This window comes from Rhinoderma darwinii, chromosome 8 (assembly GCF_050947455.1).
Source record: "Rhinoderma darwinii isolate aRhiDar2 chromosome 8, aRhiDar2.hap1, whole genome shotgun sequence".
Lineage (NCBI taxonomy): Eukaryota > Metazoa > Chordata > Amphibia > Anura > Rhinodermatidae > Rhinoderma > Rhinoderma darwinii.
In genome coordinates this window covers 93437313-93462403 of record NC_134694.1, presented here as the reverse complement: position 1 = coordinate 93462403, position 25091 = coordinate 93437313, and the positions used below count along the sequence as shown (strand labels likewise).

At 40.9% G+C, this 25091-nt stretch overlaps 1 protein-coding gene across 5 annotated transcripts in view; it reads right to left on the bottom strand.

Moving 5' to 3' along the window:
- Positions 1 to 25091, bottom strand: part of FGF13 (fibroblast growth factor 13) — a 312175-nt gene that overhangs the window by 5608 nt on the left and 281476 nt on the right. For all 5 annotated transcript variants that reach the window (XM_075835901.1, XM_075835904.1, XM_075835902.1 and 2 more), the window contains one exon: positions 2455 to 2653. In XM_075835901.1, the coding sequence (XP_075692016.1) occupies positions 2455 to 2653 (199 nt within the window). The remainder of the gene's footprint in view (positions 1 to 2454; positions 2654 to 25091) is intronic.

Here is a 25091-nt window from a genome sequence, read left to right as displayed (position 1 = left end):
GGTCAATATAAAAAATAAAGGGGTAGTTAGGTTAGAGAGGCGTCAGACTATATAGGTGGGGGAGAAATAGACTGTGGGGAGAGGACTAGACAACAGAATAAGGGGATCCTTTTTTTTACAAAAAAGTTATGAAAATAAAAATGGCTAAATAATGTCAAATAATCACATTTCTGATACCAAACGTGGCAATTTGAAATGCAAGTTAAAGTGTATGTTCACAAATGCCAGAAGTCTAGCAAGCAAAATGAGAGAGCTAGAGGCTTTGTACGGGAGGAACATATTGATATAGTTGGTGTTGCTGAAACATGGCTGGACTCTTCTCATGACTGGGCTGTAAATCTACAGGGCTCAGAAAGACAGGGCAAATAGGAAAAGTTTCTGAAAGACCGGCCAAATAGGAAAGGTGGTGGTGTATGTCTGTATTTGAGAAGTGATATGAAGGTGAGTGTGAAAGAGACATTAGAGGGTGAAGATTGTGAGGAGGTTGAAACCTTGTGGGTGGAATTACAAATGGAGGTAAACAATAAAAAAATGTCCTTTGGTGTAATCTATAGACCCCCCAATATATCTGAGGAGATGAAAGGTCAGCTATATAAACAGATGGAGCAGGCTGCACAGGCGGGTACTGTAGTGATAATGGGAGATTTTAATTACCGGGATATTAATTGGTGTCATGGTTCGGCTTCAACTGTGAAGGGGAGAAATTTCCTCAACCTGTAGCAGGAAAATTTTATGGGCCAGTTTGTGGAAGACCCGACTAGAGGTGAAGCTCTGTTGGATCTGGTCGTTTCTAACAATGCAGAGCTTGTTGGGAATATCAATGTTTGTGAAAACCTCGGTAACAGTGATCACAATATAGTTACATTTTACCTATACTGTATAAAAAACAAACACAGGCTGGGAGGGCAAAAACACTTAATTTTAAGAAGGCCAATTTCCCCAGGATGAGGGCTGCAATTCAGGATATAGACTGGGAAGAACTAATGTTAAATAATGGGACAAATGATAAATGGGAGATCTTAAAATCTACTTTGTATAATTATAGTGCAAAATGTATTCCTTTAGGTAACAAGTATAAACGACTAACATTAAACTCCATCTGACTTACACCATTTGTAAAAAGGGCAATATATGACAAAAAAAAGGGGCATTTGAAAAATACAAATCTGAGGGTACAGCTGTAGCCTTTGTAAATTATAAAGAGCTTAATAAAATCTGTAAAATGGTAATAAAATCAGAAAAAATACAAAATGAAAGGCAGGTGGCCAAGGATAGTAAAACAAATCCCCAAAAAATCCAAGCCAAAGTCTGAACATGTAGGAACTGTAAATAGTGGTAATGGGGAGTAGGTGACAGGGAATCAAGAGAAGGCAGAGTTACTAAATGAGTTCTTTAGCTCTGTATATACAACAGAAGAAAGAGCAGCTGATGTAGCCGGTGCCAGTGCTGTTAATATATCAGTTGATATACTGAATTGGCTGAAAGTAGATATGGTCCAAGCTAAGTTAAATAATATAAATGTGCACAAGGCTCCGGGACCAGATGGGTTACACCCTAGAGTTCTTAAAGAGCTTAGTTCAGTTATTTCTGTCCCCCTCTTCATAATATTCTGTGATTCTCTAGTGACTTGTATAGTGCCAAGGGACTGCAAAAGGGAAAGTGTGATGCCTATTTTCAAAAAGGTCTCTAGGTCTTCCCCAGGTAATTATAGACCGGTTAGCTTAATGGCTTATGAATGGCACATTACAAAAAATATGGTGAAATCCTGTTCCATGTAAAACCCCCTTAAAAAACAAGGGGGCACTCCCTCCGTCTGGAGAGAAAAAGGTTCAATCTGCAGAGGCGACATGCCTTCTTTACTATGAGAACTGTGAATCTATGGAATAGTCTACTGCAGAAGCTGGTCACAGTAGCTATAGTAGATGGCTTTAAAAAAGGCTTAGATAATTTCCTAGAACAAAAAAACATCAGCTGCGATGTCAATGTGTAGAAATTTTTTCCTTCCCTTTTCCCATCCCTTGGTTGAACTGGATGAACGGGTCTTTTTTTCAACCGTACTATGTAACTATGTAATTATTGAGCCCGTACTCCGATAAATTGATTTCCTGAAAAAGGCGAACAGAAACGAAGAGGCTGAGCGCTTCTGCTGCTTCGTTTCAGCGATTGGGGTCACAGTGCTCGGACCCCCACCAATCAAAACTTCTGACATGTCTCTATGACATGTCAGAAGTTTTTCGAACGTTTGTTTACCCTTTAAGGAAAATGTATAAATATTCTCTTTAATCAATCTCAGTTGGTACTTGTAACCTACACGTGTTATCGATTATACTCCAGTGTATATCTGTGTTCTTTAGCATTTATTGTTTCATTATCTGAATGCAAAGTTTTCAGTGACAAATGGTAAAACTGTCTTCCATGTAATTTAATGAAACGTAGCACACTTTTTTATTTTACCTTTTAGAGGTTTTGGCAGAAAGTGTGCTGCAGGCTTGTTTTTCTTTACATGGTTTCCTTTCATTATTTCACCCTCCTTATTGAGACCCAAAAACCAGCTCCTTCCTGATTGCTGCTGTCTGTAGATCATTGAAGAGTACGTCACATAATAGTTTTCAAAAACCGATTCTTTAAATTTGCATTCAGGTGTAAAATGTTCCTGTAAAGAAAGGATATATCTTGAATAATTCAGGCAGTAAAGTATAATAATGCGTAAAAGCTTATAAATGAACATTAGGAGGACAGTGAGGCTCTATTTTTACATGAAGAATAATTGCAAAGGAATATTAAATAAGAGGCATGATATATTATTAATTTGTAAAAGATCATTTACTGTGTTAAAATTCTCATTGTTTTTCCTTAGAAACAGTCATATTAGGCTCACACAGGGGCGAAGTATAAAGAGGGCAAGAAGGGCATTTGCCCATGGGACTTCACTACCCAGTTCTAAAGATAAGCTGATTCTCTAAAATTTGTTTTGGAACTAATTCTATCAAATCGGCAGTCCAATTTTATTCAGTCCGAATAAATTCACCGCATATCGCAAGCTTCACCGATTGCTCTCTCTGATGTCTTTTAGTACTGTATCCAACTTGGATACAGTCCTAGAAGACATCATGGAGTCAGATAGGGCAATTGGGGTACTAAAATAAAAAAAATACCATTCTCATCCTCCCCTGGTCGTCCGTCCCTGCCTTCTGAGATAATGTTGTTTCGTCCTTTGACCGCGCAGCCTGTGATTGGCCTGTGATTGGCCTGTGATTGGCTGCAACGATCACATGGGACAAAACAATGCCACCCCACCTGCCAGCCTCCTGACGTGACGTAGTTTTGTTCCATGTGACCGCTGCAGCCTGTGATTGGCTGCAGCGGTCACATGGGAAAAAATGTCATCTGAAATGGTCGGCAGGGAGGTATCGCAATGGGAGACCAGGTGAGTATGGCATTTTTCCTCTTCGTCGCTCTTCCATTTTCTAATCTGTAAAATTGCAACCGACTAAAAACCTAAAAAGTTTTGGATTTCGCAGACTCAGAAACGTTTGTGAAATTTGGAGCAACATTGATTTGTTTAGAATCGATTCCCTCATCCCTACCCAGTTCTCTTCCAGCAATGAGAAAATAATTTTTTTAATGTTTTAAAACATATGTTTCATTATATATAAGGTGGTTATACAGCTTTCTTTATTATATGTATTACTAAGGGGCAGAGCTCGATACCCCTGACTGTGCTGCTAACTAAAAGAAATCTGGTTGCCCAGCATGCATGTTTATTGCCATGGGGAAAGGGGGATACGAAGCTGCAGGATACACGTGGCAAACCTTGTGTCCTGGATATGGATAGGATCGGGCATGTGATATTCCAATATGTTAAATCACGTTTCCCTTAATAGTACACTGTAGCACATATATGATTGTCCTCAGATCCTGTTGTCATCAGTGGGATCAGCCAAAAATGATCTAATGTTTATGTCCAGCATAAGTTATCCATGCAGCATATGACATTGCTCCTGGAAAGATGACCCACACTCACATTTCTGCCCAAAAGCCTTCACCAAAATTGATCTGGCCATGGGTTTACATAACAGACATTCTAATAGCATGCTAACATTAATGGATTGTGACAGTCCTATGAATTCTTATAGAGCCTTTCTAGCATATACACACATAAATGAAGTTTGCAGTACCTGTAAAAACAGCACCTACAATTGAAAGGTTTCCCTTTAAAGAGGGTCTGTCACCACATTATAAGTGGCCTATATTGTACATGATGTGTTCGGCGCTGTAATGTAGATTACAGCAGTGTTTTTTTATTTAGAAAAACTATCATTTTTGACAGAGTTATGACCTATTTTAGCTTTATGATAATACGTTTCTTAATGGACAACTGGGCGTGTTTTACTTTTTGGCCAAGTGGGCGTTGTGGAGAGAAGTGTATGACGCTGACCAATCAGTGACCAATCAACGTCATACACTTCTCTCCATTCACTTACACAGCACATAGCGATATAGCTATATCACTATGTGCAGCCACATACACACACTATAACGTTACTGCAGTGTCCTGACAGTGAATATACATTACCTCCAGCCAGGACGGGATGTGTATTCAGAATCCTGACATTTCGCTAACGTTTCTGTGAGATTTACAGCAAGGCAAGCGTAATCCACGAGTGTAAGTGACAGTAAGAACAAGAGCAGACTGGAGGCAACTGTTTGTATTGTGCCAGCTTTTTCCTGACTTCAGGTATGCCGTCTCTTCTGAATGGTATATCATCTGAATTTTTTTACTAGCATTGCATGAATCATGCCAGTGATTAAAAATGTTTTATATCTAGCATGAAATGAAAAAATACCATTGAAATTAATGGTATTGCAAACGGAAAGCCGAACAGAAGGTCAACGCTGATGCAACAGGCCCAATCAAATGGGGATTTTGCCTCTGAACTTACTGAAACTGAACTTACCCTAAATGTCAAATAATGTAAATATAAGATGACTGCACTACACAAAGGAATAATAGTAATAACATAGCACACATCCAAAGTAAACGAAAAAAATATTTACTTCTGAAATAATACAATCTTTAAATGTAAAAGTTAAAATTTAAATGAAGTAATATTGTGAAAATTATTCTAAATAAACATACACTTTATTTTTCATACGACATAGGAATTATTAAAAGGGGAATTTAGCAAGATTGTCATTACACACATCACTCCCTGTCCCCAATGAGACTCACAATGTAATTTCCTTATTTCAGACACACACACTAGGGCCAATTTTATATAAAGCCTATTAACCAATCATTTTGTTTTTGGAGTTTGGCAGGAAACCAGAATACTCAGAGGAGACCAACGCAAACTCGAGGAGAATGTACAAATTTCATGCAGATGTTAATCTTGGTTGGACTTGAACCTAGGACTCCATGATGCAAAGCAACAGTATTATAAACACTAAACATGGCTCAATATTATGACATTTACCCATTGCCAAAAATCTAAAAAAGTAAATTGTCACAGATTTCATAGTCTCCACTAGAGAGAATTAGGGATTTGGTCTGAGCCTATTTTCCAGGTTCCCAATTGTGAGTGGCAGAGGCGCAACTTGAGACTCCAGGGCCCCAATGCAAATTCTGTAAGAAGGCCCCCACTTACCATGTGCTATTTATAATACTGGTGTCTTCTTATGTGGTAGAGGGCCCTTTTAGTTCCAACAGATACTATGGCTGGGTACTACAGCTACATTGGGCCCTTTGAGTCTCATCAGACACCAGAGCCGGTACTACTGCTACTACTGCATAACCTTTAGCTACGTCCATGTTGGGTGGATTGGTGTGCACTGTGTCAGGACAGATTTTAAATGTCTGCTCGGCAATTGTTAACAACATATAAACTATTGCAATTGCTTATCATTTATAGGAAAAATACAATAAATTGTCAGATTATATCAATATTAATTATCATTAATATTATCATATAATAATTCTGTAAAATAAGACACAGATATTTTTATCATTTAGAGCAGTGCTTCTCAAACTGTGAGGCCCCCACAGTTCTTGATGAAGCCCCCCAGTTATTGATGGCCCTTCCCTCCCAGTTGTTGGTGGGGTGCAGCTTTTTATCGCATTTTAAGATAAACGGGGGTCATTTTTAAGATGTTGGCATGGTGAGGCCAAGGAATATTCTGGCCAGTGAAGTGTCAGTAGAAAAAGATAGAGAATCTCCTTCCCTCTGTTTCTCTCATATATATTAGATGTCATTTGGGAAAATGCAATTGCCTCTTTCATTACAAATGGGCAACTACAGCAGCCAGCTGAAACGCTGCTGGGCAAAATTAAGATATCTCAAGGGGAACCAGCAGTGAAAACTGTGTGGGCTGAAAGAGAGAAGAAAACACACTAAAGCCTTTTGAATATTTATTTTGACGGGGAGGTTTATAACAGCGAGGAGCTTCGAGACTTGTACTGCTGAAATCTCAACAGCACTAGTCATTACTACGCAGGTCTGCACCACGTGCTTTCCATTAACGTTAGCAGGAAATCCCTTTCTTTATAGAGTTCAATCAGACATCTCCTACAAGCCACGGCTTTGTGTTCATGCCATGCACCACGGGAGTAAGCTGAAGGGAATACTTGTAAAAAATCAGCAATACATGAATTGTTATAAATAAAAATACACTATACAGCAGAGTTTCATAATGTCATTATGCCGTGCAGTTTTCATGCTTTTTAATGAATGGCCTGAATACTGTAATCATCTATAATAGCAAATGTTCAAGATAGGCTACACCCAACAAGACCTCGGAAAGTAGCATCAAGCCATAGATTATTAGTTTAGATTTAAAAGGAAATATTTGTCATTATACATACTGTAAGGGGAAATTGCAAAAACCTCTTACATAAAATAAGCTTAGACTCTAATTTATTATTAGTACATTATAGCTGGCAAAGGAAACACTTCTAAAGATAGATAGATAGATAGATAGATAGATAGATAGATAGATAGATAGATAGATAGATAGAGTAAATAGCAAGGAATATAGTCACATTTCTGGTTCGGTTAACAAGTCTAGTCTATATACCATATGATATAATAAATCTCTGATAAAATATGGTAGGAATTGTGTTTTTCTTTCTGCTACATGCAAATGAGGTGTCTGACCTTTTACATTGTAAGTATATCCTTAGAGACCTAAACAATCACAAGGACCACTTTTCCAGACACGGTGCATGTCTCGTCCAGGTGAGATAAGTGATATTACATCTTCAACTGAATCGGGCTGAAGAGTCATAAAGACTCAATAGATGGTCAATGTTAAACTTAAAGGGAATGTGTTGCCAGCAAAACATGTATTTTTTTTTTTTTAATTAAACATTTAGTGTGTAGGTGATTAAACATTGTTCAAATTTTTTTTATTTTTTTCACGAGTCAGGAAATATTATAAATTAGATTCTAATTTATAATATTTCCCAGTGCTGGTCACTAGATGGAGCTATTCCCAAAATTGCAGCATTGCATGTGGTAAAGCAACCACATTGCTTTTTGCTGCAAAATTGGGAAAAAAGCACTCGCTCTGGTGAGCTCTGAGAATCCCCCCCTCCTTTATCCTGGCTAGTGACGGGATAAACGAGGGATTGAACGGTCTAACCTCCTACACTGTGTGTCGCCATTTTTTGAGCTAACACACAGTGTAGTAGGTTTACATACAGTAGTAAACACACACAAACACGAACATACATAGAAATCTCTTACCTGCTCCTGCCGCCGCGGCTCCCTCCGGCCCGTCCGCTCCGTCTGCTGCCGCTGGTCCAAGTGCACAAGTCCGGAAGCCGCGACCGGAAGTAGTAATCTTACTGTCCGGCCGCGACTTCCGGTCCACAGGAAAATGGCACCGGACGGCGCGCATTTCAAATTGGACTGTGTGGGAGCGGCGCATGCGCCGTTCCCACACAGACGGCGTACACAGAAGTGGATGGGACGGGCCCCGTTCGCAGTCCCTATGGGACTGTGGCTGCCGTATTCCATGTCTGTATGTGTCGTTAATCGACACATACAGAAATGGAAAAAAAAATGGCAGCCCCCATAGGGAAGAAAAAGTGAAAAAATAGAAAAAAGTAACACACAAACACACAAATAAATAAAAACGTTTTTAATAAAACACTAACATAAAACTGACATGAAAAAAAAACATTTTGGTGACACTGTTCCTTTAAGGGGGTTTTACACTGGGCGATTATCGGGCAGACAAGAGTTCATAGAACGTTCGTTGCTGATAATGTGTGAACAGGGCAGCGATCAGCAGATGAACGAGCAAACGCTTGTTCATCTACTGATCGTATCGCTTTAAAAAAGTAAAACATTATTGTTGTCGGCAGCACATCTCTCTGTATAAACAGGGAGACGCGGTGCCGACATGATAATAATGTATGGGGACGAGCGATCGGAGTAACGACCACTGATCCCCATCCATAGCTCCCTGTGACAGGAGCAAACGAGCGCCGATTGGCGCTCGCTGCACCAGCCAAAATTAGCTGGTGTAATAGGGGCTTTACTCTAGACTTCCAGAAAATTGCTAACCCAGGAGATGGAAAAGATAACAGAAAATGTAATTGATACAATGGAAATGAAGGTGGATAGAAATGGGAAAGGATGATTAGGAATGCATGTGCATTGGAAAGATGAGATTTTATCTAGTATTGTTGAGACTGTAAAGCACTGTAGAAAGTACTGAAGAACACAGTAGCAATGCAATACGGAAAACTGGTGTTTGAATAATTGGTGAGGTTTTATTTAACGTACTAAATTCATTTGCATGAAATTACAGGTTAGAAAATTATGATCATGTACCCACATAATTAGCTAGAGAATAAGCAACAGATGGCACGTGAAGCCCAGTGAGCCAGAAAAAGAACAATTCATTTTGCCTTAGTGCACAAAATGTCCAACTGACAACTCTATCTATCTATCTATCTATCTATCTATCTATCTATCTATCTATCTATCGTCGTCCAAGAATAGGATGCTTGAAAAAGGCTCCATATGTAGAGCCGAAACGTTGCACAGGGGCTAATAAAAAGGCCATTTTTTCACTGTGACTTGGAGTGCTGCCTATTCTTGGACGACTATAGGAGACTTGGAGCTGTGATCGAGCTCCTAGGGCACGCACACACCGATAATCTTGACTGGTGCTGCTGGATGGTGGACTTTCTATCTATCTATCTATCTATCTATCTATCTATCTATCTATCTATCTATCTATCTATCTATCAATTTTAATAAGCTTTATTCCTCAAGAAGCTAATGACTATTCATTTAAGCACTAATATGTAATAATATTTCCTATTAATCATTTTCTGCTTAAAAACATATATAATGCTTACATATCATTGAAAGGTTAAATAAATTCTGCATTTAGCATTCAGTATATTACATGAACTATCACAATTCAGAATCGCTCAGTCATGCTCAAGCAAGCAAGAGGTTGGACTGTCAAGTATGGATCCACTTAGATGAGCATTTGAAATTGGTAGAAGCAAAGCAATATGACATTTCTGTCACTTTTTATGGAAGACTGTGTCTATCAACTGGTTTAATACTATACGGTCCTGGCCAAAAGTTTTGACACTGACACAAATTTTGTTTTTTACAAAGTTTGCTGCTTCAGTTTTTATAGTGGCAATTTGCATTAACTCTAGATTGTTATGAAGTGATCAGATGATTTGCAATTTGGTGATAAACAATGCTTTTTCCAGCATGATGGAGCACCATGTCACAAGGCAAAAGTGATAACGAAGTGGCTCGGCAAATAAAACATTGAAATTTCAGGGGTCCATGGCCAGGAAACTTCCCAGATCTCAATCCCATTGAGGACCTGTGGTCAATCCTGAAAAAGCGGGTTGACAAAACACAGAAATTCTGATAAACTCCAAGCACTGATTAGGCAAGAATGGGTCGCCATCAGTCAGGATTTGGCCCAGAAGCTGATATAAGTTATGTTTTAACACAAAAAATCGACACGTGACGTTTGTTGGAGCTCTCAGTGTTATAGGCTACATGGACATTGTCTTATGTCACCAATGCTACACCAAAGCGATGTTCAGTCCCATGATCATCTCTAATAAAGTTAAAACAAGCTTATGTTATTGACCCTTTCACTTCTAGTGGCTGAAAATTATTTCTGGCAAGACTTGAGTACTCAAAACCCATGCCGCCCAGTATCCCAGATTCATTGAGATTGTCCTGGATCCTTAGCCTACTGCCTCAATCCACCAAGTCATAAAAGGTCCTATAAGCATAAGAAAATTGCAACCATTGTGTCTTATGTTCTCAGTTTTATAGGAGCCATAAACAACACTGCTAAGATGAGACTGGAGTTGGAGGTGAGTATTATACATGTGGGTAGAATTCTATGGTATTAAACTTGTGGGGGCATGACTACACTTTATATGGGGGGCAAGTGCTTGACACTTATGGTGGGTCACCTATCATTCACTTTGTATGAAGGACATGTAGCTGGCACTTATAAGTCACATGCCAGGCACTAAAAATTAGGCACACATTGTATGGTGGGTCATGTGGATGGCACTTTGTATGGGGCATGGTTACTTTCACTGTATATGGAGGGGCATGTACATGGCACTTATAAGGGGTATGTATGACCTGGAGCTTAGATGTAATAAAACCTTCACTGTTATTTATCTTTCACTTGTCTCTGAGACATATAACAAAATTTACTGGGTGGTGAACGTTTAGTAGATGAATCTACACCAATGACTAGAATGAAGGGACTTGTTGTGTGTTTATTAGTGTAGCTAGTTTAATTAGTTGAAAAGATTTATTTGGATTTGAATGAGATTTCTATATAAAAGCCTCCAACCTATATTCAGCCTACATTCTTGGCTTATATTAATACAGTAAAACATCATATTCTTTAGTCCAGGTGGCATAAAGCTGGGAAAGAGATTAATAAGTCATTTTTAGACAGTTATTCTTTACCGGTTTCCTATGTGACTGGAGAGTGATTGAGTTAAACACAATGCAGCTTTAATCGGATATTTTGCATTAACATTGCAGTCCTATAACAGCGCTGCATAGACAAACATCACGTGCTAACCGTGACTGAATACCAATTTCGCCAGAAGAACACAGGCAAGATTAAACATTTGATTTCCATAGAGCGCTCCTCAGCATTAGATCATACATTTGTATTCTCGTCCCCTGATAACTGCAATGTGCTTTACCTGGAACATCCTGATTCAGAATTGCACAGACTGCAAAGACAGCAAAAATCTACAACCAATTTATTACCTGGGAGTTCCGTCTCCAATATTCTACACACAGCTATTCTTCATATTCTCTAGAGCAATACAAATTTGCTTAAAAAATATGTAAAGTATGCTCAAGGTGTATTGTTTGTAAAACAAGTCTGTGCAGAAGGAGATATTGAAGACAATGATTTAGCTGTAAAGTCCCTTTTACGCGGGCCATGATCGAGCGCACTTTCAAACTCTCGTTCCCTAATGATCGGCTCGTGTAATATACCCCGCAATCAGCTGACAACTGAGCAAATGCTCCTTTGTCAGCTGATCAAATTTTTTATGCGGCAAACAAAAATTACCGTTTGTCTGCAGCACATCACCCCATGCAAACAGAACATGTGCTACCGACAGAGGCAAAGTATATGGTGGCGAACGATCATATTAACCACCTCTTGTCACCATACGCACGATCATTGCTCCGTATAAATGGAGCAGACGAGCACCGATCAACATGTTATTTTAGTTAATCGGCGCTCCTTATCGGCCAGGATATCAAGCCTTGTAAAAGCACCTTAATATTCAACTACAAGTAACCTGACTGGTGAACCAATGAAAGTATTATTTTCATAAAAGAGGCCTGTTTACATAAGCAGTTATTGCTCAGATCCAAAGTCCATGCAATAATAACAATAATTGTTCTTTTAAAAATAAGCAAAAGAATCAATGATGAACAATGCGGTTCGGGTCAAACAACATACTTATGGAGCTCCTGCGGCCTTTTACTGATACATAATAATTTTGTTGGGAGAAGTCCATGGGCTTCAGAGTCGTGCCACGTGCCACTTATTTATGAACAGAATAAAACACCATGTCCGTCATAACGTAGTTTTTAGCTTGTGACAGATTCATCAACAGGGTGTGCTTTCTTTCTGTGCTTTCTTTGTGGGGGCATGACTACACTTTATATGTGGGGCAAGTACTTGACACTTATGGTGGGTCGCATATCATTCACTTTGTATGAAGCACATGTAGATGGCATTTTAAGTTATTGTCCCATCAGGTCAACCCCTTTTCATTCAGTAGCCACCCCGGCTGAGCGGCAGTTCCAATGGTCATGTTAATTGGCTGAAGAGGCTGCCTACGCATCCAGAGCCATTCTGCAAGGAAAATGTAGAATTACATGCTCAGAAATAGAAGAGTCTAAAGTCCTTCCAAAGGTTGAGCTTAAGGTTAACCAATGAAAACACAAAGTGGGTGAGACTTATTAAAACTGGTTAAAAAAAAAAAAAGGAGGAGGAGTTCAAAACAGCCAATCAGGCTGCTGCTTTCTTTCCTTAAGGGTCTTTCTAAAAAGGGCATCTAGAATCTGAATGGTTCCTGTGAGTAACACTTTCCCTTGTACTAGTTTTGTAAATATCTCCAAACGTGTGAATAAGCATCTGTGTGGACGTTCAGCTTAAACTGGGATGTTTTATTCACTTACATCACCCTATTAGTCTTTCCTGGATTAAATTCAACATTTTGGCAGGACAAATTATTTGAACTTTAAAAACAACACAACATCGGACGTGAGTCATTAGGATGTTTGCATTAGGAGGTAATAAATTTAAGAGATGTCTCACCAGCTCAGAAGTTTTTCCATTTCCATTGTGCTGTGTGGGGGGAGGGGGGGTAGTCTTGTGCATGTTTTATGAGCCCACACAAGCTTTAAAAGAACTAAGGCAATTTTAATTTGGCAGATCAACAAATGTGTGTTTACTCGGATGCAATAAATACCGTATTAGAGGTCTCTGAAGCTGGGATGTGTCGATTAATGTCACTCAGCAAACACAGGATGACTGAAGAATATCAATGGATAAAGAAAGAAGAAAGAGCTGGTTTTCTACTTTGCAACATCATAAGCGGTTAATGCTCTTGCACTAGTTTAAAAGGCATGCTTAGATTTCATGATCAAACACGTAAGTATGGTCCTGACTGCAGGATATTTACCCCTCTGGGCATTGGCCTTGAAAGTCTATGAATGCGGTCTAATACTGGCCCAAATGTGAACGATCCTAAACACATGCAGTTTACATACACTTTCTGGCAGTTATTACATTGATTTGCTTTTCAGCAATTTTATCTTAGTAGCATATTGAACTCCTTTATAACACAAAAAAAACACTGACATTCTATACGCACATATTTCACCCCATCAGAGCACTATTTAAACAATATCACCACCAAAAACACAATAAATGACACCATATTAGTACATCAAAGTATTTCAATATATGTTTTTCACTTATATAGCTTTGGTCAACAGCGTACAGTATGCTGGAAGTAACAGTCCCGAAATACAAATGCATGTATATATTGCCACAGCTAATTTATAATGTGGTAAGCAGGGCCGTAACTAGAATTCAAAGGGTCCCATAGGAAAATTAGGTGTGCCCACCTACAACCTACAGTAATTAACAACTGCATAACAGTCAAGAATTTGTATTGCCATATTGCATATCGTCTGCACAAGGACTCACATAGTAGCACTAGATAAATAAAACTGTCACAACTGCCTCCATTACCCTAAAAAAAAAAACTAACACTGTCAGTAAATCTTAGTATTTGTTATGGTTGTCACACGGAGACTGATGAGATTAGGAGCTGTCAAAAACCTCTGGAAGCCTTATTCTGAAAAAGCGAAAAGCTAAAAAGCCTTATTCAACAAAAAAACTAAATGTTCTCGAAGCCCTTTTCAATAAACAGCTAAAAGTTCTGGAAGCCCTATTCAATAAAAAGCTAAAAGTTCTCGTAATATTAATAAAAAAAAGCACAAAAGCTCTGTAGCCTTTTTCAACAAAAAACAAAAAGTACAGGTAGCCTTATTTAACAAAAAGCAAAAAGCTTTGGAACCTTACTCAATAAAAAACTAAAAGTTCACATAGCCTTATTTAACATAAAGCAATAAGTTCTAGTCGCCTCATGCAATAAAAAGCCATAAGTTTTGGTAGCCTTTTTCAGCAAAAAGCTCTGATAGCCTTATTCCACATGAAGGTACCCTTATCTACTTTAAATGTCTTTTATACACAACAGGTGTTATGGCAGGAAGAAGGGGAAGGGGATAAGTGAGCCCTAATCTACCCACCGCCCTGTCCCTGCCTACTTGCAACGACCCACCCTAGGCGACGGGGTACAACTTGGCGGCGGTCCCTACGCTGACTAAGTGCAAGGGATACAAACAGGGAACAAGCAAGGGAAGGGGCAGTAGCCCACGGAACACCGTGAGGGAACGGAGTGGTGAACGAGCAGTCAGGATCAGGATGTAATGAAGTATACAAACGCAGAGCACGGAGCAAGCCGGGGGCAGAGCGAAGCAGGATAAGCGGGAACTGAAGCACGGCAGAAGCAGGCTGGAGCAAGGCAGCAGTGGGGCCAGGAAACCAAGAAGAATCACAAGCAATGAGGAAGAGAAAACGGCAGGTATAAATGGACAGGGGGCGGAGCTAACTCCGACTGACCAGGCCGCGATAGGCTCTCCCACTCCTGAGCCTGCCACCCTGATTGGTGGGAGCCAGTGTCAGTCTAAGAGGTCTGGCCTCAGGTGTCGATTGATTAATCCTGGGAGTATCCACAGACGTAGTGCCTGGCAGATCCTTTACAACAGGTCTTTTCGGGGTTAAGGGATCATACAAGATAAATCAAATTCTATAGCAGTAATGTACGGATGTAGCCATCTTTAAATTAATTCAGATAACTTGCTGCAGCGTGATATCACACAACAAAAGCCATTGAAAAGCCATTGAAAAAGTCAAGATAAGGGATCTAGCCACTGTTTATTTAATGCGTTAGGCCTCATGCCCACTTGTTTTTTTCGTGCGGCCGTTCCGTCAAAAATAGGACAGGTCAAGGTAAAGACGGCTACATCTGCACAATATAATGTTCAACTCATGTATACAAGCTTTTGCGCATTAGATTCCCATGTGAGACAATATGAAACTGCTGAGTTGTGCTGTACGGATTCGCTGTTTTACCGCTCACAAGAAAAACCCTCATGTGTTCAGCTTTTAAATACATATGAAGCATTATGGTACTGTATAGAGCAATGTGGTGTAGAATTCCCTTTGCATGTTTAGGCATCCCCCATGGTACATTATATACATTAATGATGAGGCTTGTCTTTGCTTCCTGGCACTTTCTTCAAAGGCTTCTTTTGAAAATAATTAATATGTAAAAAAAAAATATGCAAGTGGATATCCCTACTATTATTGAGTAGAAAGCGCAGAATAGAAAGCGTGGGACACAGCCAAGCTATGATGCATTAGGCCATTTACAACAACGCTGATAACAATTCTAGGAGAGAGAATGACTTGGGTAACTGGGAATTAAGAAAAAAATTGAATTACAATAAATATATTATGGCAGTGGGCAGTCAAATAGCAGAAGAAAATGGGAATTATAACGGCAGCACAAAAAAATAAAAATCCCTGGAATTGAAAACAACAGCTGAGAGGTGCAAATGACACTAGTCCAAATGAATGTAAATTTATCGCACAGACTTTATGAGTTGCGCTTTCTCAGCCTCTGCATTGCTTGGATTGCAATGCTCATAGCAATGTGATTAATTACTCTGGGATTCCCAACATGGTTTAGACCTGACGTAAAAAGTAGACATAGAGGATTTATCTCCAAGTGATTGCATACTGTAAAATAGGAACCTTCTGGGTATACTGTAGATGCCCTCTAATGGGTTAATTAAATTGAATGATGAACGCTTCTAGGGGAAACAGATTTCACCAAAATGTATGTTTTGAATCTACTGTACATCAGACCGATGTACACAATCTGTACATTATACATATCTTACATGTTACTCACTACACAAGTATCAAGAGAATTATGGCAGAGCTTGGATGCCACCTTGCATTCCACCCTTAGAACATAAGATATAAACAAATATACAGGCCGATTACATTCTGTTAAAAGGTCCCCCCACATTAGGTTGATTAGGGGGTGTTCCGCTGCTGGGACCATAAACCTATATATTTTCTGAACATCGCATTCATCTAAGCAACAAGATAAATAATTCCCATAAGTAAAACCTATAGTGTCCCATCTCAAAATACTTATAAAGGACAAAATAGATTGTATAGAAAATCTGTCTTTATTATTACATGCAAATAAACAAATCAGTATACAACCCCAAAAATATATACAAACAAAATAAAAACATCATTAAAAACAACCTGGGTTAAGATTAACCATAGCCCCAATCACATACAGGTATTAGGTCCAATGTGAATGGTAATAGCTCATTCAAGCTAGGCTCTATGTCTAGAATAAGACCCTAAATAAATAGACCAAATGAGATATAAATAAAACTTTCATAAGTCAAATACCTGACCTGGTGGCAGTGGGAGTATTCACCCCAGGGAACACCATGACACGTGTTACACAACCTTCGTCAGGAGTTGTTTGCTAGTATTAGCAGAGTTTAAATACTCTGCCTTGATAGAAGTGTCCAATGGCGAATGATGAATCAGGGTCCTGCTCGGAGCCGACCACCTGCCTCATTTGCGTTAGCACTAATGGGCATGACTTGCCCAACCAGGAGCTGGGAACACAAGTGATCAGTTGTACTATGTAGAGGAACCCAGTCGAAAGTACATTATGGGAAGGCTGCCGCAAGGCATTATGGGAAAGTCTGGCCAAAGTCATGTGTTAATTCTCCTATTCTGCAAAACAGCTGCCGCCATTTTGAAGTGCTTTGTGTAAAGCAAACCCAAAAAATGGTAGATTCCACTGAATCCTAAAGTTCTGGGAAATCTCACCAAATTTGATTCATGTAGAATCGATTTGCTCATCTCTATTCACTAAAGGTAGCAGTAGAAAATGATCAACATAGATCACTGGCTATAATTGGGTCAATGTCACCTAGTTTACTGCATCGTACTAAGATGAATGCACTTTGTCTATATTTCAATATATTTTTTTACTTTTCTGTGTTTAATTGTTTTTGGGCAGAATGCAGGCCAATAAAATAATCAGCTCATGAAAATATCATCAATATATTCCCTATATACACTGCTTGCTTTAACTGCGCTTAAGTTTGCTCCTGGAATGCAAATAAGTTCCTTCAATTACAGTTAGTATTCAAGACATTTTATTCATAAGATGTATGTATAAGGTTGCAGATTTACAGCAAAGTCCAATCATTCCCTAGCTCTTCCATGTACCAGAACTTTGTACAGGTCTCTGACACTGGGACAGTCATGCCCACAAAAGTACCAAAGATCGTCCTTTAACCCAAGCTCTGACACAATAATGACCCCGAAAGGTCCAGTAGAAGACATCTTCATTTGGAGTTAACTCTGGACATAATCACTGCCTATCAGGATATATTCTTATGGATTGATTCACAAATAACCTATTAGACCTCCTTGATGAAGCGTATCGGGTGTGCAATGATAACAACAGCACTTACAGACCGATAAGGGTGCCAGGCAGCCAGACTTGAGCCAGGCATCCAGCCCCTTCATCAACATGCAGAGAGGAGGGAGGAGCTCCTTCCCCTCGGGGGCCTGTTTGGGTTCGTCACCCCAAGAACGGCTGCTCCGAACTTCCAGCTCCACGCAATGGGGACTGAAAGCCTGCAATCTGGGCAGGTTTGGATAAGAAAGTATATTACAAAGTTTATTCATTTCAGAAAAGAAAAATAATAAATTGTTTTTATTTTCGCAGACCACCACTTTAACGTTTAAATCTCATTACTTTTAAATAACTTTGATCCCAGACCTGAACAGTTTTAACTGAATTTGCCGAAAGCAGCATCTCGTCCAATTATGCTATTCAATCCACATTCCAAGAGGAATGTATTATTTCAGCTCACAAATAATTGTTGGTTATTCTTTTTGGCTCAAAATAATTCGTATTTGGCATTGCAAAGTGGAATATATTAATTTGCTGTTGACATTGAGTTGCGCTCATGTTGTGTGAATGACTAAACTAATCAGAATTCTAATCTTTCAGCACACATTATAAAAAATTTTTTATCAGACAAACTGATGTGTTTAAATGGCAAAAGATATGTGATCGTAGTGGGTAATGTAGTTAGTAGAATAGCCACATTATAAACTGTACTACTCCAAATTTCTTGTATTAAGAGTTAGCGAGGTTTGGAAAGGGGGAGGGGAAGCGCCCTTCTAAAATGCTTTATTCTAAGTAATTCGTGCTAACACTATTTCTGAATCTTTAATATATTGTTTTCTCTATTTGTATTGTATTTTAATCTATTTGTATGCTTTAAAGAGCGTACCATGTACCTTTATTCCTGCACAGGACCCTCTAAGGCACATGTGCAACATGAAATTCCAGGGCCACATTAAAGAGGCTCTGTCACCAGATTTTCAAACCCCTATCTCGTATTGCAGCAGATCGGCGCTGCAATGTAGATTACAGGAACGTTTTGTTTTTTTCAAAAACGAGCATTTTTGGCCAAGTTATGACCATTTTTATATTTATGCAAATGAGCCTTTCTTAAGTACAACTGGGCTACTCCAAATTTCTTGTATTAAGAGTTAGCGAGGTTTGGAAAGGGGGAGAGTCCGCAGTGGAAATCCGCAGCAGACAGTTTGTCTTTTTACAGTCTGTGCATGGCCCGGAGCCCGCACCGCAGAAAGAACGGGCATGTCTTATTACGGCCGTCTTCTGCGGTCCGGGCTCATTGAAAATAATGGCCATTATTTTCAATGAGCCCGGACCGCAGAAGACGGCCGTAATAAGACATGCCCGTTCTTTCTGCGGTGCGGGCTCCGGGCCATGCACAGACTGTAAAAACTACGGTCGTGTGCATGGCCCCATAAAAATGAATGGGGCCGCAATTCTCCCGTGGATTTTCGGGGGAATTGCGTGCGCAAAAGCACGTTCGTGTGCATGGGGCCTTACAGTATTACTTGAGGATTGTATTGCAGCTTTTCATCATTTTGCTATTTTAAAAATCGGCTATTTGTGTACTATATGGTCTCATTATTTGCAGTATTAGTTACACATTGCTTGATGGGGGTTTTAAGTCAAGCCATAAAAAAAAATTCTTGCACAGGGCACAAGCAAGTCTAAGGGCACATTCAGACGTGGCGGAATTGCTGTGGAATTCCGCTGCGGAGAGTCCGCAGTGGAAATCCGCAGCAGACAGTTTGTCCATTGGTTTCCACACCTTTTTAGTTATCTTCGTGTAGACGTTGTGGAAAACTCCACTGCGGACCATAGGCTGCGGTGCGGAATTTTCTGTGCGCAGCATACACTGTCTGTTGCGGACTTGATGGGTACTTGTGGCGGAATTTCTCCATTGACTTCAATGGAGTTTCAAAATTACGCAATGAAATCCGCAGATGTAATGTGTGTTGCATTGCGGATTGCTTTCAGGAACAGGACATTTCATCATTCTGGCTGGACCTATGTGTGTCGAGGTCTATACCCAGACTGGGATGGAATGTTTGAAAGAGAGCAGGATGTACTCTTCACCTGAATCCGCAACGACAAATCCGCAGCATTTTACTTAACATTTTAGCCGAATCCGCAACGGAATCTGCAACGCGGATTATGTGCTGCATTGATGCGGACAGTGTCTGCAGAACTCGACCACGTCTGAACATGCCCTAAGACTGCCCCTGCATATATATATATATATATATATATATATATGTATGTGTGTGTGTGTGTGTGTGTGTGTGTGTGTGTGTGTGTGTGTGTGTGTGTAAAAGAAGCTTTAAGGGGATCTGAAGTATATTGAAAATGACAATTTTTCTCTCTTTTTAATATAGTAAAACATTACATATTACAGCCCTTTTTCTGCCATTATATCATTATTGTTTTGTTGCACATAAACAGTAGGCTTACCTGGACAATATACATAAGTAACATGATAATAAATATGTAACAAAGCTTCATGCTACTCATCTAAGTAAATCTAATATTGATGTATAAGGCCTCATTCACACGACAGGGTCCGAGTGTCGGCCGGGAAAATCGGCCGTTTTTGGCCGATTTTCCCGGCCGGTTTGCATCCGATTTGCATCCGTTCCGATTCCGTTCCGGGCCGAGTTGCCGTTTTTACCGGCCGATTTGGACCCGATTTGCATCCGTTTTTTTCCCTGTCCGTTTTAAAATCGGATGAATTTCATTTAAATTTGTTGCCACACACAGCCCTTTGTAGATAATGCCACAGCCCCCCTGGTAGGTAATGCCACCCAGCCCCCTGTTGGTGATGCCACACTGCCCCCTGTAGGTAATGCCACCCAGCCCCTTGCAGGTAATGCCACCCAGCCCCCTGTAGGTGATGCCACACAGCCCCCTGTTGGTGATGCCACCCTGCCCCCTGTAGGCGATGCCACCCAGCCCCCTGTAGGAATACCACCCTGTCCCCTGTAGGTAATGCCACCCAGCACCCTGTAGGAATACCACCCTGTCCGCTATATGTCATGCCACCAAGCCCCCTGTTGGCGATGCCACCAAGCCCTCTGTAGGCGATGCCACCCAGCCCCCTGTAGGAATACCACCCTGTCCCCTGTAGGTAATGCCACCCAGCACCCTGTAGGAATACCACCCTGTCCCCTGTAGGTAATGCCACCCAGCACCCTGTAGGAATACCACCCTGTCCGCTATATGTCATGCCACCAAGCCCCCTGTAGGCGATGCCACCAAGCCCCCTGTAGGCGATGCCACCCAGCCCCCTGTAGGAATACCACCTTGTCCCCTGTAGATAATGCCACCCAGCACCCTGTAGGAATACCACCCTGTCCGCTATATGTAATGCCACCAAGCCCCCTGTAGGCGATGTCACCAAGCCCCCTGTAGGCGATGCCACACAGCCACCTGTAGGCGATGCCACACAGCCACCTGTAGGCGATGCCACACAGCCCCCTGTAGGCGATGCCACACAGCCCCCTGTAGGCGATGCCACACAGCCCCCGGTAGGCGATGCCACCCTGCCCCCTGTAGGTGATGCCACCCTGCCCCTGTAGGTGATGCCACCCACCAGCCCCCTGTAGGTGATGCCACCCACTCTGCCCCCTGTAGGTGATGCCACCCTGCCCCCTGTAGGTGATGCCACCCTGCCCCCTGTAGGTGATTCCACCCTGCCCCCTGTAGGTGATTCCACCCTGCCCCCTGTAGGTGATGCCACCCAGCCCCCTGTAGGTGATGCCACCAAGTCCCCTGTAGGTGATCCCACACAGCCCCCTGTAGGTTGCACCCATCCCCCCCCCCTTCCAGGAGAAGTCACTGACTTCAATGTCCATATATGGACAGTGTAGTCACTGACTTCTCCTGAAGAGGAATTCCCTGCCACAGGTCGGGAATTCCGCTTCAGAAGTGAGTGACGTCACTGTGTCCATATATGGACAGTGTAGTCACTCACTTCTCCTGTAACGGAATCCCCGGCCATAGAGTCGGGGATTCCACTGCAGAAGTGCGTGACTTCGCTGTGTCCATATATGGACAGTGTAGTCACTCACTTCTCCTGTAGCGGCATCCCCGGCCATAGAGTCGGGGATTCCGCTGCAGAAGTGCGTGACTTCGCTGTGTCCATATATGGACAGTGTAGTCATGCACTTCTCCTGTAGCGGCATCCCCGGCAATAGAGTCGGGGATTCCGCTGCAGAAGTGAGTGACTTTGCTGTGTCCATATCTGGACAGTGTAGTCACGCACTTCTCCTGTAGCGGAATCCCCAATCCCCGGCTGGGGATTGGGGATTCCGACTCCTACAGCGAGCAATAAAAGACCCTCCTCCTCCTCCTCACATGCACTCTGCACTGTGAGGAGGAGGAGAGAGAGTGCGCGAGCGACGGTAGACCCGGCCATCACTCGGGACACATTCCGGTGATGGCCGGGTATTACCCGGCCCCATAGACTTCTATGGGAGCCGGGCGGCCGGCCGAAAATAGAGCATGTCCTATTTTTTGACGGCCGGTTTTCCCGGCCGTCAAAAAATCGGTCGTGTGAATAGCCCCATTAGGGGTCTATTATTCCTAATGCAGCCGGGTGCCGGCCGATTTATGAACGGCCGGCACCCGGCCGGGAAACCCTGTCGTGTGAATCCCGCCTAAGTCCTTTAAAATGTATAGTTTACACTTAACAGAGAGTCATAGAATAGTAATGGATGAAAACAGCCAAGAGATCCATCTAGTCACAATAATTATACGTCAAAGCAAAAAAATTACCCCATCAAAAATAGGGGATACAATGTAAAGCAGTCAAGCATGAAAATTTAGGTTTAAATGTTTTTAATTTCCCTACTTCTGCCAAGTCGTAGTCACTGGGGTCCAGAAAAAAGAGACACAGGCTGCTTAAAGTGTCACTGTCTTTGACATGAGGGGACAGGTCATAAGTAGTGATCGGTGGAGGTCCAGGCATTAGCGCTCCCTGAGATCTCCAGAACAAGTGGCGCTCTGCTGGGTATGAGCAATATGAAGTCTATAGACAAGGACTAACAAGGGAAAGAAAAATATGTGCATCATAGGAGCATGGGTCTCAGCAGATCATTGCAGCCCCTTTATTTTATTGATCGATGAGGGGCAGAGCTCTCAGACGCCCATAAATCACAACTTCTAAAATTTCTCTATGACATATTAGAAGATGACCAATATAATAGTGAACCTTGTGGTAGGTAGTCACTAGTGAATTTATATTGAGTATAGTTTAAGGGTAAATGTGTGAAATAAATATAAATAAAATTTATTGTATTTTTTGGTTTTGTACAAAGTTTTATGAATGTTTTAGGCAAATCTGGCCCTATTTTATAGTATAACATTTCCACAACCATAGAGAGAACTCCAGCTGCTGTTGGAGACCGGACGGCAGCACATGTTAGCTTCTTTTGATGAGGGGCGTAGCTATGGGGGGTGCAGAGGTAGCCGTCGCACCCGAGCCGAAAGTTGAAATGCCCCTCTACCACATAAGACAACACAAATATTAAAAATGGCACATGGTAGGTGGGTGTACTTTTACAGATTTTGCATTGGGACCCAGGAGCTTTAAGTTATGCCTCTGTATCCAACGGCACTGTATGAATTACTGTAAACTCCACCGACACTAGAACATTTACAAACTGGTTAAAAGGGTTTTCTGTGGGTCACCTTACTCTTCTCACCTACAAGGCAGAAAAAGTAGAAGAGCAACAAGACCCTACAGTTCTGATATAGGAGGGGCCCAATATTTTTTTCTGTGGGGTCTTGTCGTCAACTCGGGCTGATTACTTCATAATGATTTTTTTTTTCTTTAGTTGATCTTTACTTTTTTTTTTTAACTTCCTTCTGTGGTTTTCAGCATTGTTGATACATAAGAGCATTAATTTTTGTTCAGCTGGAAAACAAGAAAAAAAACTGCTTTGGATTCAATGCTTTGTCGAGTGCAGCAGAAACAATCTGATGTTAAAAATGTATGAATAAGTTAACTAAATAAATAAATAGCCAACTATAAGAATGTTATAGCCATATTCAGTACACGCAGTACCATTACTCATCTGATCTACTGTGCTGCATTGGGTATACTTTTTTTTTCAATTATCATGCAATTTAAAAGCTTAAGTATTGCTGCTTATACATGATGGTACCTTTAGGAAATGATACATCGTTCCCAAGCTTTATTTTTTTTGACTAATAATCAGTATAAAGGCTCATGCACACGAACGTCCCACAGCTCTGTACAACATCTGAACAGAGGTTGTACAGAGCTGTGCAAAACTTGTGGTTTGCTCCATCAGATAGTGTAATATAGAGGATGACAGCACTTTGTAGGGGCATAACTAAAAAAGTCTTGAGCCCCATGCCAAAATTTTGAATGCCCCCCCCCCCCAATAGATTTACCAGCTCCATGTGAATGTTAGAGTAAGGGCAAACCTGCCTGATGGTCAAGTTAAAGTTAAAAAAAACACAACTTCTTAAAAAAAACACCCATCATGACCTGAAAAATGATCAGCCACATTTAGAAAGTGCAGGATAAGGGCATACAGCAGGAGAAATCAAACCCTAGACAAGATCCCAAAATTAATTCCGACTGCAGACCAGACCCCAAATTAATCAGAACCCAGACAAGACCCCTAAATAAATCAGACCTTTGATCAGACTAAAAAATAATAAACTCAGACCCAAGAACAGACTTATTATAAATTCAGACCACAGACCAGAACCCTAAATTACTCAGACCAAACCCTAAATCAATCAGAACCCAGACACCTAAACTAATTCAGAATCCAGACCAGACCCCTAAACTAATTCAAAACCCCAGATAAACCCCTAAATTGGTACAGACCCAAAATCAGATTAGATGGAAAAAAATAAATTTCTGATATTTACTCACCTCTCCTCGCTTCCAGCTTCTCTTCTATTTTATGTCTATCACACACTTCAGGATCTTGTGTGATGGACCCTAAAAGTTCTAATCTGGCAGAGGGGCCTATGGGCCCCCAAGTCCCCTAGATTATGGGTCTCGGTCGCAACTGTGAACCCTATAATTACATCACTGGGTGGTACTGCTTTGGGTATTCACCAACCTCCAACTTCTTACGTATGTAACTGAAAACGACGTAGAATGGAAATGACTGGTTTAGGAATGATAAATTTGAAGGATATTTTTACATTTGACTATATAAAAAAAAGGCAAGACCGGGTCATTTTATTATTTCTCCATCTGTCTAGTTAGCAATGAATATGAGAAACCAGACAGTGGAGAGGGATAAGAGAGTAATGTAAATTGTCTACTTAATGTAAGCAGAAAAACTTGTCATTCTAAATATAACTTTAATATTGTGTTGTTGTTAGGAATTACATTTATACAATCCTTCTAAATCAGGACCGATTTTACACTGAT